The following is a 16,365-nucleotide window of genomic DNA, read 5'->3' as shown; positions in this document are numbered from 1 at the left end:
ATGCTGTTTTATTCACTCTGACACCTTATGTGTACTAAAAGTACAAGAGCAGTTCTCAGTGTGAATCACTTTATTTTTAATGTGAATTATTGGATGGTTGGGGGGCCACCTGGCACCCTACTGGGGCACCCTATAAGTCTTACAAACGTCACCTTTAAGATCAGACGTTCAGGAGTTTTTTAGCTGAATTATCTGCGTCGGGCTCTTCCAGCTGATTAAAACTGATTTTAAAAAAGCAGAATAAAATAGTTTCACATCTAAAAAATCTTTCTGACGCTGCTCAGTGCACACGGGCTTCACGCTACGATTAAAAATGTGAATGTCCCGATCTGTCGCCAGTGTTAAGTTTGTCCCTTCTGGGTTACTATAGAAACATGGCAGCGCAAAATAATGATATATTCCTGTAAACGGCTCATTCTAACTTAACTAGAACATAATGATTCTTATTTTCAGGTGGTTTTATATTAATTATACACTATGATGTTCAGTTTCTGCCAATATATTCCTGCAAATCCAAACTGTAATATTTATCACGCTGCACGGTTTATTTATCGGTGTCAAAGGTCATTGTGGATGTTTCTCTGTGAGATGTGAGGCACACACACACACACACACACACACACACACACACACACGCTGGTTTCGACTGTAAACAGCCTCTTCTTATTCTTCTTGTCTCGCCCTCCTCCTAAATCCTGTTTCCTCTCGCTGGTATTATTGATGTTTATCCTCCTCTGAGACGTTTATTTGCCTTTTCTTTCCCTCACTATTGTCGGAGCTGCAGATAAAGCTGTTCACTCTCTCTGTCGCTCACGTTTTCGTGCGCGGCGGCGCTCCAGAAAGCACTCTGCTGTTGTTGAAGCTTGACTTCACTCCACATCTGACGTCTTTGTCTGATGGAATGTGACAAGAATCAGACATTTTCTCTTCAGTTTTTAGTCCCGAGGGCCTTTCTTTTTTCTTTTCTCGTCTTTCTTTTTTCCTCTTTCTTCTTTCTTTCGTCTTTTTCTTCCAGAGGCATTAGCTCTGTGTGTGCGGAGGAAGGGCTCGTCCTTGAAATGTCTTGTCAAAAGCATTTTAGTGCAGCGGAGAAATGTGGCAGCAGGACTGAGCGGTGAAACATTGGGACTTGTTGCTGAGGGTTTCTCCCTCAGACTGCTTTGGCTCTGCTCGTCGTCAGCTGTTTGTTCAGCTCTAATTTGTTTTTCTTGAAGGCCGACTGTCCACGTTTGTAATTTCCAAATGACCGGATCAGATTTGTGCGCTCAGACGCTGTAATCATTCGCAGGCGTGTTCACGCTGAGCGAAGTGAAGGTTTTCCATCCAGAGACTCTGCAGGCCAGAAACGTCGAGTCCGCCTGCTGCACATTCAGCTTTTTATCGATTTCTTTCAGTTCTTTTATTTTATTTTTTTAAAGTTTACTTTTCTTTTTTTTTTTGATTTAGCATATTCAAAACTTTACAATTGTACATGTAAAACAGAAATCTGCTTGACAAACAACAATAAAAAAGTATAATAACAATAATAATAATGATAATAAATGATTATTATTATTAATAATGATAATAATACAAATAATAATAATAATGATAATAACACAAAACACTATGATTTCTTTCAGTTTTTACTTTTCTTTGAAATGTATTGCTAATTGCAAAAATGCAATACATTTAATATATTTTATTTAATTAATTGATTTTATTAATTGAATAACAGAAAAAACTGTTAATATTTTTTATATTTATTATTTAATTTTTTATTGTTTTATTAGGTCATTTTCTGTTTCTTTTCTTTCCTTTTTTATGCTCATTCAGGGTTTTTTTTATTTTTTAACAAATTTCTTTTTTTGGGGACATTTCTGTCCATATTTTTAAAAAGAATCAAGCCCATTTGCTCAGGTGGCAAAGGGTTAAGGACATGAACTTTGACTTTGGCACATTTTTGTACTATTTAACTGACATTTTTTGGACCTCGCGACATTTTCCTTTGTGAATTTGTGGACTTGGAGACAATTTCTCCTCCAAAGCAGCTAAAGAGCAGAACAAAAGCACCAAGCTGTGAGGACAAAAACACCAGATAAAATCTGAGCTCGGCAAACACGGAGCTGCACGCTTCAGCAGACTCTGTGTGCTCGATTTATTTGATTCCCCGTGCGGACTGAACCCACGGCCTCGGGTTAAACTTTCACTTCTCAAATTCTGATTATTAGTCACCTGTTGCAGGGCTGCACGACTGTGGCCAAAATGATCATCACAATTATTTTTCATTGTAATTGAGATTACAGTTATAATACAAAGTACATGGTAGAAGTATTTATCTTTTTTTTTTACCAATCATGTTGTTATTATTATTTATTTACAAATATTTTGACGGCACTTTTACAGTTAAACAGCGCTGCTTTCACTTCCCTGTTATGCTACATTTCTGCCAATTAACCAATTTTTACTTCAGAATAAGACTTAAGAAATAAGACTCTTCTTCACGTGAATTCAGCGCGTCTCTTAGAAGCAAAATGTAAATAAAGATGTAACCTAACCAAAAATAAATATGCTGTCACAGGATGAAACCAAATGAAGACACAGGGCTTCGTTTTTGCTCACATGGAGGATAAAAATTACACAAGTAGATAAAAATGGACAGAAGAGCAAAAAAGAAACAAACAAAAGTTAAAAATTAAAATAAATAGATTGCCAGCACTCAGTCAAACCAAAGAAAATAAAATGTACATGTGCACATTTCAAATCATTGACGCAGTCACACACAGAGACAATTCATAAACTGGAGTCAGAAATAAAGTCCGAGTACTGAGCAGGACGTTCAGTTCACAGACTGCGGTCTCTCCTCCTGATATGCTCGATGAAACGACCCCAAATCTTTTGAAACTCGGCGGAGAGTCTGACAGAGTGAACCGAATCTGCTCGAGCTGAAGACAAGACACCGTGTCGTTAAGCCACTTTTTGAAGCGGGGGAGACGTTGACTTCCAATCGGACTAACATGTTTACATTAGTTTTAAAAGTCCAGTTTTATTCAGACCAACATAATTTGACTCTTTCTAACATCATGTGATGACGGTTTGCGGTCGTCACGTGTTGCAGAAGATGCTCTGACGTCTTGTGTTCCTGCGCCGCCCGTCCTGTCTTTGTCCGAGTCCACAGGAAGTGGACCTGCAGGTTACTGTCCGGCTTCCTGTCCTGGCTGGGCGTCTGTGGCGGAGGAAAGAGGGGGGGAGGGGTCGGTCTTATGTAGCCCTATGAAGAGCCGGCTTTGCCTCCCTGTTTCCATGACGACGGCTCTCCTACAGTATTCAGCCGTGGGACGGCCTCTGCATCTGAAAGCAGTTCCCAGCGGTGTTTCGGGCCTTCTCGCTCTCGTCTCCCCTCAGCTGCGCTCTCTTCTTCTTCTTCTTCTTCGTCGTCGTTTTCTTTTACTGTCTCCATGTTTTTCTGAAAGCGTTTCATCCCCACTCGCCGCTGTACTCTTAAATCACGTCGGACGTCATTTGCATGTGAATCAGGGTCTGCCTTTGTTTGCTGTTTAAATTCCCCGAGTCTACAGGCCCGGACTTGGAGCCAGCTCACACTTGAAATATTTAGACCGACTGTCCTGTGAAAATGCAAATATTAGCAGCCGAGAGAAAGACAGAGACGCTTCAAAATTAAGAACGCGGGAGCGTCTTTGCTCATTTTGCAGAATCATTGTGTTTTATTTTGCAGTATATCCCCCATAAAGACACGGTAGTTATGCAGCCTGTGTGTTAAACTGCAGTTTTTGCACGATGATGAAGCACAGAAGCGGTCAGAGCAGCGTGGCCTGTGCGATAGAGATAAAAAAAGAACCTCAGAGGCGTTCAGAAACAAAACACAGGCACGTTTTCACAGCTCTGAGGCTGTTTTTTTTTTTTTATCAGGTCAAAGCAATCGTACTTCCTTTCGATCACGGTTTCAAGCATTTGGGGTAAAAGCTTTGTGACCTATATACGACGAGGGTGAGTAGAAATATTAGCCAGAGTTTGCAGGAGGCTGTTTCAGGCTCCAGTTTGAGGGGAAGGTGTTTCTGATGGCGTCCCGCTGCTGCGGGGAACCCCTCACATACACAGGAGCAGGAAAACAAGGCAGACTGAGAGTCTTCAGTTTATTGTGACGGTAAATGTTGTGTGAAGAGTTGGTTTCTCAGCCTCAGTTTCCACGCTGCAGGAGTCCTGCTGCAGGCTTTGGTGATGAAACGTTATCGATGCAGTGAAGTGCACCTGGATGATGAAACTCCAGTTAAACTAGACTTTGCAAATTAAGCTGGAGCCTCAAGAAATATTTTTTACAACCAAAGAGTGGCTGCAAAACAGGCGGCATCAGAGTCATACTCGCCTGCGTGCTCCGAAGGACTTAAAGGGAAGGCTGTTTTCAGCCAGCTTTACATCCAAATAATGTGAGGTCGTATGTGTCAGTGACCTCTGGTAAACTTTCCTCCATCTAACCACCGCCTAGTTGCAGGATTACGTATTTTACATCATCCAGTGGAGACTACAACCCTGCTGCCACCACGGACACCGAGAGTGTAAGAGAAGGATCTGGAGACAGACCCTCCTCTCTCTCTAGGCCGGTTTCCTTTACAGATTTGCGCAAAACTTGCGTAATATTTTTCAAAATGTTGATAAAACACAATTGCAATATTTCCACAGTGATGTTCTGCAACTTCTCCTCTGATGATAGCATCTCAGTAACCATGGTAACGGATATTATAAACATTAGCACAGAGGAATTTTGAATCCCAAAACCTTTGGATGATTTGCTCGACTTTCTCCGCTTGAGTTATGTGATGCAACCACAGCTCCTGTCGCTCCTGCTCCTCCCTGCTGACGAGCACATAGATGTAGCATCATGTGACCCAGAAAAGCAAAAAAAAAAGTGTTTCCATTTTAGTTTTGTGAAATATGGCTTTTTTAGAATCACCTGAAATATGACCTTGTGAGCGTAAATTTTTTTTTGCAATAAATGGCTTTCATATAATTAATAAGATGGTCTTAAAGCTTATGTTTGTGTAAAGGGCTGCAACTAATGATTTAACCTTCAGAATATTTTTTTGATTTAACATTTTTTCCATAAAATGACAGAAAAATTGTGAAAACATTTTATAATTTCCCACAGTCCAAGGTGACGTTTTCAAATGGATATTCAGTTTCTGATCAAGTTTGAGAAAGAAAAGCTTCAAATATGCTTATTTATGAAGCATGAACTAGTCAGATATATGGATAAAAAAAGACTTAAACAGTTATTTGATCATTAAAATAGTGAATTAATTTTCTGTGGATTTGATTAATTGCTGCAGCTCTTGATGTGTTCATACAGTGAGACTGTCTGCAAACTTCATATGTATTTATTAAACATTTTTTGTCTGTTTTTAGCCATAATAGAAAAAAGAAATCCCGCTTATTAACTGGCCAGTTAATGATTGACCTAGTTTGTCCCCAGAAATGTCTCATCAGCTGTCAGATTAGCCGTCAAATGGCAGATTTACACAAACGTCACTCGCACTCAGATGTGTGACTTCTGCACATTCAAAGTGATAATCTGTGACATTTTCACTTTCATTACTGATTCATCTTGAAAGCTTTAACATTTACCTGAACACCTGATGGCTCTGTAGTTCCTCAATGAGGAAAATACGGTGCACTTTCTTTAGAGAACTGTGAAACTAAAGTAAGGTTTAATTGACCGAAGAGTTTGAGAGTTTTTTTGTGCCCAAAAATAACCAAATGTGAAGGATACATACAGTTTTATCTTATTTTGTAGGTTGTATTCACAGTAAATAAGTTAAATGTGTCTCGATATAAAAGCAGCACAATGAGACAAAGAAAGGAGTGCCACACAGCAGAGCGTTAACTTTATCACCAACAATCTCTGGACGAAGACGTCACTGTTTGATTCACAGGTTGTCTCTGGATGTTTATGAACACTTAATGTTCACCTGGTTACATGGCTGGCAATGTGTGCATCGTATCGTATCGTATCGTATCGTATCTTATTGGTATAATATCCCATCATATCTAATCTTATTCTATTTTGTCTTGTCTTATCTTATCTTTTAGGTATCTTAGTGTATCGTATCGAATCATATCATATCGTATCACACTGTACCGTGTCGTACAGTATTGTATCTTATTGTATCGTATTGGTGTAATATCCTATCATATCTAATCTTATTCTATTTTGTCTTGTCTTATCTTATAGGTATTTTAGTGTATCGTATTGAATTGTATTGTATCATGTCCCATCATATCGCATTGTATCGTATCGTATTGGTATCATATCCTATCATATCTTATCTTATTCAATTGTGTCTTATTTGATCTTATTTTATTGTATCGTATTGGTATCGGGTATTGTAACGTATTTCATTGTATCTCATGTTTTCGGTATCTTATCAGTATCTTAGTTATTATGTATATATATCATATATATTATTGTATCCGTATCATATCGTATTGTATCATGTTGTATCTTATGTTATTTGTATTTCATCTAATTGAATATTTCTGGTATCTTATTGTATCATATGTTATTGGTGTTGTATCTTATTGGTATCTTATACTATCGTATTTTATCTTCTATTGTTTCTTATCTTATCTTACTAAATTGTATTAGTATCGTATCGCATCATAATATCTTATCTTATATTATTGATATTTTATCATATTTTTGGAGAATTATCTTATCTTGTCCTATCTTATCATATCTAATCTTACTGGTATCTAATGGCGTCTTGTAGTATATTTTTGGGATTTTATAGTTATCTTTTCTTATCTTTGGTATCTTAGTATATTGTCTCCTTGTATCGTATGGTGTGGTATTGCATCGTTTGGTCTTGTACTGTATCGTATTCCTATCTTACATCTTGTAAAGTCATCAACATATTGTGTCCCTTTAAACAGGTTGTATTGACAGTAAATTAAATTAAATTTGCCGCACTGGCAGACAGAGAAAGGAGTGCCGCCCAGCAGAGCGCTAAATTATCACGAGTGTTTGATGCACAGGTGTGCTCCGGATGTTTAACAGGTGCAGTGCAGAAACACCTCGGCACTGACTTTCCAAACCCCGTCAGAGATTTAATACCAGAAAGATAAAAGCCCAAACAAACAAAACACAGTTTTAACCTGCGGGAGCGTGTGGTTGTGCGTTTGAGCAGCAACATTAATGCGCGCTGATTCATCCGTGAGCCCGGGAAGCGGTCACCCTGCTTCATGTTTAATGGGCTCCCAGACAGCCTGACGGCCCCGCTCTCCTCATTTCATCGCTGCAGCGTAATGAAGCTGAGCAGAGCCAAGACGGCGACTCTGAGCCCCTCTGTGTACCTGCTGCATTTCTTTCTTTTCCGTCTGAATGCGGCTGTGTGGAAAGTGTGACCGTTGCAGACAGGAACAGCAGACACGCTGCGGTCGCGGCTCAACAGCTGGCTGTTGTTGAGCTGTTGGGCAAAACCTCCAGAAGACGGAGAGGCGAGGGAGCAGCTGCTGACGGCTCAGGCTCCCCGACGAGGAGGCAGGAGGGCAGACGAGAGGAGGAGGAGGGAGGGGGGCGAGGGGAGCGCAGGGTTTGCTGGTGACAGGGAGGAAGAGGAGGAGGAAGGAGGAAGGAGGTGGAGGGGTTCCTCTTTTTTTCTCGCAGTCTTCGCTGGGAGGCAGAGCGAACAGACAGTTTGGGGAGTTCCTCCTTTATTTTTTTCGTGTTTTAGTATTTTTTGTCGCTGTTGGTGGATGTTTGTGGGTCGAGCGGCGGCTGCGCGGTGCGTCCAGTGTGCAGCATGGAGGCCAAGTCCCTGTTCAGCCTGCACAGAGCCCTGGCTCAGCCCGTCAGGATGTGCATGTTCGATTTCCCCGTCACCATCCTGGACGACCTGGTGAGCTCCGACACACCGCAGAGAGCTGGCTCTGTGTGTGTGTGTGTGTGTGTGTGTGTGTGTGTGTGTGTGTGTGTGTGTGTGTGTGTGTGTGTGTCTGGAAGCATGCTTTCAAGTGAAATTGCATGACGTGTGTGCATGTGTGTTTACACGCACGTTTCTATCTGTGCGTGTCTGCGGTCTGAGTGACACGCTGTACATTGCATTTAAATATGTATTTATTGTGTGTGTGTGTGTGTGTGTGTGTGTGTGTGTGTGTGTGTGTGTGTGTGTGCATGTAGGATGGTGTGTTTGGATGGGCTGGTGCTCTATAATCATTCCCGTCACAAAAACAGAGAATTAAATGTATGTTTTCATGCAGTTTTAGCAGACAAAATACTGTGTTTTATGCTGTATAGTTAACCTCTTTAAACCTGAGCAAATTAACTTTATTTCTAAAAAAAAGAAAAAAAAAACAGTGGAAGAGCATGACAAGCAAGTTAATTGAATATAATTAAATGTAACTGTAAGAAATTAGTTAAAAGGTTGAAAAAATTGACCCAAATAATCACCAACATGTTTTCTTTAAACATTTTTTAAATTTAAAAAATGCCAAAATGTGTTCTTTAAAATGACCAAAAATAAAAATCACCATAATGTTTTCTTTAAAATAAAAAAATAGATATATCCCCAAATTCTGAACTTGCCATCATGTTTTATTTTAAAAATCTGCAGTAAACTAAATACACAATGCAGCTATTTAAAGTTGTATTTCCTCCCCTAAAGCCAAAATAAAAACACAAGTCCCTCCCCAGTGCTTATGATGATTTGCAAAAATGATTTGACATGCCTCCATCTTATTCTAACACCTGCCCTATTCTCTTATATCAAACAGGCCTTAACTTCTACTTAAACAGTCATTTCTAATCTGCATTCTTTTATATATATTGTACATGATATATATTTAAAAAAACTACTAAATAATAATGAAAAAAGAACAGATAAAGAACCATTGATACAGTTATTGATGAGAGTTTAGGGTCTTGAAAATTTGCCTTAAAGTCATGGAAAAGTCATGAAAATGTATTGGTTAAAATGAGTATGACCCTTGAATGAATATTTGGGACCTGGTTCATGTTTTTTGTGGTCCAGTCCAAATTGCCTCACGCTTCAGGAACCCATGTGTCATCGTCTTTGTGCAGGCCTGCAGCTGTACGCACGTGTTTATTTGTGCACTTTAACAGATGTAAATGAATATTGTATGAGTGTGTGTGTGTGTCAATAATACATAAGTGTGTGTTTTATCATTTGTGTGTTTCTCAGTGTGCATAAAACGTGTCGTCGTGGATGTAAAGGACGACTGTTTCCTGGTCTGATCCAGAGAAGAGAAGCTGATTTTGCTGCTTTTCTGTACTTGTTTTGGTTCGTTTCACACCTCGGACCAATTAACAGCCAATTAGGACTCGTAAACACAAGTCACATGACTCACAGCGAGTTTAATGAGCAGTTTCTGGGAACTTGTCGGCTCCTCCGGTTAGAGAGTTTCACTCCAACTGTAATCTGTAGCGGATGCAGTAATCGGATGCAGTTTTTGTCGTCTTTTCACCTCATCTTGACTCTCAGTTTGCCCTCAGGTGATGAGACGTGTTTACCTGGATTTGCTTCTGGCTGTCAGAAATCAGAATCTGTCACCTGAGGTTGCTTTCTTCACTTGGGAACATATGGGGACTTTTTTTTGTATCTGCAGAGTTCGTTTTTCATTGTTCTTTCTTGTTCATGTTGACGCAACTGAAGAGAAAACAAAGACATCTTGGTGTGAATGCAGCTTTGTGTGTATTTCTCTGTGTGTGTGCGTGTGTGTGTGTGTGTGTGTGTGTGTGTGTGTGTGTGTGTGTGTGTGCGCACCCTGGCAACTGTCTCCCTGCAGAGAAGGGTGTGTGCCCTTTGATATTTTGACATGTTGGGTCGTGTCTCTAATAATCCCGCAGCGCCTGATGAATGCGTGTCCGTGTCAGCTCGTTAATAAACGACTGAAAACAACAGACGGATCTTCTGCTGTTGCGGATCAACATTTGATTAACTGTCGATTGGCGGAGCCCTTTTTAAAAATTGGGCACAGCCCGACATTAAACCTGAATGCCTCACAGTTCAGTTAAGGGGAAATTCTTAAAGCTACAGTCTGAATTATTATAGATACAAAATAATGAGGTTTTCCTTTAAACTTGTGTTAATTTGGATTCACACCTACTTTTGGCGAAGTCAGTCAATCAATCCGACTTTACTTTTCATACCAGCAAAACTGCAACACAGAAAAAAAGCAGGACTAAGTAATTAATTAAAGCACTAAAATAAGAGAATTCATTAAAACTGGGAACTGCGGAAGTGAGGAAACACCAGAAACAGAAGAAAATATTATAGATAAAAGACGAAAATAAATAAATATAATAAAAGTCATTATAATAAGTAAAATAAATAAATAAATAAAATACTCTAAATAGTAGATAAAAAGTAAGTAAAAGGATAACAAACGAATAGTACTAGATAAAAAATTTAAAAACAATGAAGTAAAATAGAATAATGTATCATCTTGTAAAACAGGCTAAAATGTATAAATAAATAATCAATAAATAAATAGATGAAAATAATTAAATATACTACTAATACTACTAATAATAAGTAAAACAAATAAATAAAATAAATAGTAGATAAAAGGTAAGAAAAAAGATAACAAATCAAATAGTACTATATAAAAATATTAGAAATAATAAATAAAGTAAAATAATATGCCATCTAGCAAAACAATAAAACAAATAAATGCACAGCTTGTTTAATAAAAAAAAGCTACTTTTCGCCCCTGGAGCGTGTGTTATCTCCCTCAGTAAAGGCTGTGGAGAAAAATATTTTAGCTCAAAAAAAAAAAAGTGCTTGAAAAAATCCCTGAAAGTCCTTGAATTTGACTTGACTTTGTCCGTATGAACCTTGAAATAATGATTATCAGAAAACAGGCTTGTGAACGCAGCTCCGTCTGGAAACTCCACCTGTGGAAATATTCAACATCTGGATATCTAACGGCTGAAATCACGTCCCGTTGCTTCCTGCGAGCTTGATGAGCTCGTTGTTGATGTTTCCTCGTCTGAACGGCACCTGAGGCGGATGCTGTCGTATGAAACGCGCTCTGACTATAATATTTCATCATGTCTGATTCTCCGCTGTGCTGTCAGCGTGAGCGGCTCTTCACTCTCGTTCTCGCACCAGCTCGCCGTCTCTCGGCCGATTGTGTTTCGAGTGGCCTGAATTCTTCTTCTGGGGTCAAATGAGGTCACTCGCTCGTCCTGCGCTCAGTCTGTCGTGGTGTTCAGTCCGGCTGGGTGATTTGGTGCAAACAAAGCTGAGACGTGAAGTCATTAAGAGTTGTTTTTCATTAAAGGTTACTAAAGGTCAACCACCGGGCGGCCAAAACACGTGTTTAAAGTCGTCTGTGAAGGAGCTTTGTCAGGTTTGATGACATCAGAGTGATGTCATCGGGGTTATCTCAGCTCGGACTTGAAGACGGCGCAGTTATAACAGACAGCCTGTGTTACAAACTGCAGTGTTTACCAGGGAGGGAGATGCTGCTGGGTGCATTATGGGAAATGTAGTGTCCTGTTTGTAGGCCTTTGTGCTGGCATGAGCCAAGCTGGAGGCATTATGTTTTAACAAAATTTCCTGTAAAATTACGGTAAAATAGTGGCAGCTGTAGTCCTGCCGGTATTTTAAGAGTCATTACTGTAAATTACTTTTACAGTTTATCACTGTCGAATGTATTACAGTATTCTACAGTGAAATGTGAGGTTTATAGTGTAATATTGTAATATTGGCTCAAAAAAGCATCAAAATTTACAGTGTTTTGCTGTATTTTGGAGAAAAAAACTGTACATAACTGTAAGAATTTGGGTACAATTTTACAGCAATTTCACTGTAATAAATATTTACATAAAATTACGGTGAACTACCGGCAGCTGTAGTTTCCAGTATTCTACTGTTATTTTACAGTATCAGTACGTTAAATTTCTTCAGTATTATACTAGTACTATATACTTTATTATATATACATTTGTTATAGTATTATACAATAGAGTTTGGCGGTGTTTGGGTTTACAGTGTAATATTGGTTCCAGGACGCATCGAGACTTTCGGTAATTTACTGTTTTTTGGAAAAGCATTACTGTTTGAATTTGGCAGTTTCACTACTATAACTTTTCCCGTAAAATTAGAGCATTTTACAGTAAAATGTGAAGCGGCTCCAAAAAGCCTTGTTTTGGCTTATTTTAAGGCAATTTTCTTGTCACTTTTTGTTAATTTCATGCTTTTTTTTGGGCAAAGTGTCATTAAGATGCTCGTTGCCTTCTCCCCATTTTGTTGAAAGAAATAAAAACCAAATTTTGTCATGTTTCAGAACAACACATTGCAAATATTTTGTCAGCACAGCATAGCCTATCGATTAACTGATTAAATTTCACGTTTGCTTAAATGATTAATGACTGATTAATCAATGGTCCATTAGTTTTTATGATTTCTAGTCAAAGGTCACTGTGATCTTGTGATTGTCTCATTTTGTGAATATTTAATATATCAAGATTTGAGGAAATTCCCCAAAATTTGGCACAAACGTCCACTTGGATGCCTGGAAAAGTCGTTGAATTAGTACAAATTATTGAAAGTTCTGGAAAAATCATGGAATTTTGTTGTGTGTAATGAAATTTAGAGTATTTCTTTGTGGATGACCTTCAATTTTATGTTTACATGGTAACAAATTTATTTTGTGTGTCTGTCGACATATCGTAGCTTTAGTATGTGTCAGTGTGCGTTTTATTTAGCGTCACGTGCGTTTCTTTTTCTCCTCACGTTCCCTCTGTTCCCAAGTAGGGCCAGACAATTTTCTTTTATGATTATGGACCCTTGAAAAGTCATGGAAAAGTTTTGAAATTGTGTCCTGTAAAATGCGTGGGAACCCTGACACGTGATAACTCAAGTATTCGTACACTAATTATGGCAAAATTTCACACATCTGGTTGCAGATACACTCCGTCCATATGCAGGACGAATAGATACGTATACATTTTTTTAAGTTCTCGGTCATTTCTGCAGCTGTTGTGGGCGACTAAAACGCTAAAATCTTTAAGCTTAAAACCGTGCCAGACACAACTGAGCTTAACAGCAGCCAAACGTTCTCAGCTGCCGAGCGTCGAGCTGTCAAACTGTCAGTCGGCTCTGAAGGAAACGAACGGACGTCTGCAGACTGCTGATAATTTTCTCTGTGAAGTGTCGATTCTGCGAGGAAGTATTTTATCAAAGTGTCAACGCTGAGAGAGTCTTATTCTAACCATCAACAATTAAATCAGACTAAACGAGCAGCCACATTTTTATTTGTTGCACAGTTGAACCCCCGCAGAGTGTTTAGGTTTGTTATTGTTAAGTATGCAGATTTTTCTTCCTCCTCGCTCTCTGTTCCCTGATGCTGACGTGAGTCATCGAGCAGAAAACCAAAGTCGGCTGCAGGCAGTAAGTCACAACAGGCGGGCGAGTCCAAAGGGGCTCTAAGTCCAGAAAGGGCAGCGAAGGGTCAATAAACAACGAGACAGAGGGGGCCGGGGGCCGGGGGCCGGGGCCCGGGGGCCTGGATCGCACAATGGAAACGTTTGGCGAGGAACAATGGTTCATGGGCAGGTAGATGTGCCGGGGAACTGATGGGGCATTTGGGAACCGCTGTGCGGGCGGATGTGGAGGTGATGTGGGAAGACACAGCGGAGGACGACCGAACAGAGAGGAGGACAGAGAGGAGGACAGAGAGGAGGACAGAGAGGAGGACAGAGAGGAGGACAGGGAGGAGGACAGAGAGGAGGACAGAGAGGAGGACAGAGAGGAGGACAGTGAGGAGGACAGAGAGGAGGACAGAGAGGAGGACAGAGAGGAGGACAGTGAGGAGGACAGAGAGGAGGACAGTGAGGAGGACAGAGAGGAGGACAGAGAGGAGGACAGAGAGGAGGACAGTGAGGAGGACAGAGAGGAGGACAGTGAGGAGGACAGAGAGGAGGACAGAGAGGAGGACAGTGAGGAGGACAGAGAGGAGGACAGGGAGGACAGAGAAGACAGAGAGGACGACAGAGAGGTCAGAGAGGAGGACAGAGAGGAGGACAGAGAGGACAGAGAGGAGGACAGGGAGGAGGACAGAGAGGACAGAGAGGAGGACAGAGAGGAGGACAGAGAGGACAGAGAGGAGGACAGAGAGGAGGAGAGGTTTCAGTGAGCCTACCGGACATTTAGCATTGTCTTTTTTGTATCGATTAACCCCCAAATTGAGCAAAATTGAAACTGAAATATAAAAAACCGCGCCTTTGGCATTGGCGCCCCCCGACTCTGGAACGACGTGAGGAGATAAGGCAAACAGAATCAGTGACATATCTTAAATGACTTCTTAAAACTCACTTTTACAGACTTGTAGATGATGTCATCTTTATTTACTTCTTTATTATTTTATTTTACGTTAGCTGCTCTTACTCGATTCATTTCTGCTCCATCCTTCCTCTGGCCTGTTCTCACCATCTTGTCACATTTTATTTATCTACTTGTTCATCTGTCTCTTATTCATCTGTTTTTATCATCCCATCTTTATTTTATCCCCACTGATGTGATGCCGCCTGGTCGTCTTGTTGTTCTTTTATTATTTTTGTCTTCTGTCGTATTTATTTTTATATTTTATGTATTTTGTTCTGGCCTTTTTGTTTTCTCTGTCAGAGCACTTTGTAAACAACTTTTTTTTTTTAAAGGTGCTATATAAATAAAGTTATTATTATTATTATTACTATTATTAAAATACAGCTAATGGAAACAAAAAACTTCCATTTAGCGCAAAAAAGTTTTTACGCTCACATGACGTGGTATTTCAGGCTATTCGAAAAAAGCCACATTTCACAAAACTGCAGTGGAAACATTTTTGGCTTTTCTAGGTCACAACACCTGTCTGACCAATCGTGAGCAGCTGCATTAAATGCGAGCGCACGGATTGGCTGTCATAGCTGTCAATCATGACAGAAACCCCCCCCTTAGTATAATTTAATAACTCACTGAAACAAACACTTGAACAAACATCAGGCTGATGAGAGCTTCCTTCAGGGACAAAAACCATCCAAACCACAGGCTGACATGCAGCTTAACAAGAAATGAGCCAAACATTTGCAAGAAATTAGTAAAAAGTTACAAGACAATTACTTGAAAATAGCAACACAAAAGGAAAAATAAATATAAAAAAGAAAATGAATATAAATGATAACTATATGTTTCTGTAACCTAATTTTACATTTATTTAACATTATTTAATTTTCCTAGTTATTTGATAATTTTCTAACAATTCCATCTCTCTCTTTTTTAAAACCAAATTTCATCTCATTTTTTTATTTGCAATTTGCAGGACAATTATTTTGATGATTCCCTTTTTTCCAGTGTTTTCTCACCTTTTAGCAGCACAACAAAAGTAATGTTGAACCAGGTTTCGAGCGTTAAAAAGAAAATAAAATGTAAATGTTTGATTACAGTTTTAAAACAATGTTGTGGATCAATCAATTTAAAAAAAAGGCTGAATAATCTTTATGAAAACAAAGGTTGTCCAGACAGAGAGAGGCTGGTTTCTGTCTTCTCCGGCCTTAGCGACGGTCGTCAGGCTGCGTCTCCCGGTCATCTCCCGGTTGACATGAGAAACATTTTAAATGCCGGGGCCGTGAGGAGCACCTGAAAGGCTCCGCTGGCTGAAATAAAGTCAGGTGATAAATTAGAGGCGGCCTTCGGCGGCTGTGAATGGGCAGCCTCTGCTTTTCTCTGTCTGTTACTGGGAAACTCTCCCGCGGGGTTTATTTCCCAGTGCAGCAGAAACTGAGCGTCTGAAGGAGGAAATAAAAATTCAGCTGTGATGGTTGTTTGTTTGGCAGAGCTTTTTTCTCTTCACCTGCACTGTGCTCTTCTTTATTTATTGATTTTTTTTGTTTACCAGAAGGCTTCTGATCCTCAGTCGGTGTTTCCAAAAATGTTTTAAGCTCTTCAGCCCTCATATTGATTTATTTAGCCATGACCCCTCCGAATGTGCACTCTGCTTGGTTTGTTGGGTTAATATTGTTTTTTTTTTAGCTCTTTGAAGTCCTCACCAAGTAAAAAGCGGTATAATTTTATTATTTACTTTTTTTTTTTGCATATTTTTATTTCCTCTGGACTTTAATAAAGAAAGGACAGGCGGCTTTATTTGTAGAGCACATTTGGTAAAACGGGGAAATTCAAAGTGCTTCAGAGCAAAAAAATATAAAAACATAATAAAGGATACAGTAACAGATATATAACATATAAAATAACAGTAAACAGATAAGATATAAAAGGTAACATTAATTACCAAACCATTTAAAAAAAAAATTAAAATCATGAAATAGCAAAAAAAAGTGCAGACAAGACCTGCAAAGATAAAAAAAAAAGA

General features: G+C 39.4%; 1 protein-coding gene across 2 annotated transcripts in view; it reads left to right on the top strand.

Moving 5' to 3' along the window:
• Positions 1 to 16,365, top strand: part of LOC121967016 (ral guanine nucleotide dissociation stimulator) — a 77,408-nt gene that overhangs the window by 3,258 nt on the left and 57,785 nt on the right. The window contains exon 1 of one of the 2 annotated variants that reach the window (XM_088076312.1): positions 7,660 to 7,892. The exons of the other annotated variant lie outside the window; for it this stretch is intronic. Coding sequence (XP_087932438.1) covers positions 7,797 to 7,892 — 96 coding nt within the window. The 5' untranslated portion in view covers positions 7,660 to 7,796. Of the gene's footprint in view, positions 1 to 7,659; positions 7,893 to 16,365 lie in introns of those variants that run through there. 2 annotated transcript variants of the gene reach the window in all.

The sequence above is a fragment of the Plectropomus leopardus genome, chromosome 4, assembly GCF_026936395.1.
Source record: "Plectropomus leopardus strain MGB_pleo_1.0 chromosome 4, ASM2693639v1, whole genome shotgun sequence".
In the NCBI taxonomy this organism is placed as follows: Eukaryota; Metazoa; Chordata; class Actinopteri; order Perciformes; family Serranidae; genus Plectropomus; species Plectropomus leopardus.
The sequence above is the reverse complement of the archived record's forward strand: the minus strand, read 5'-3'. Positions and strand labels throughout refer to the sequence as shown.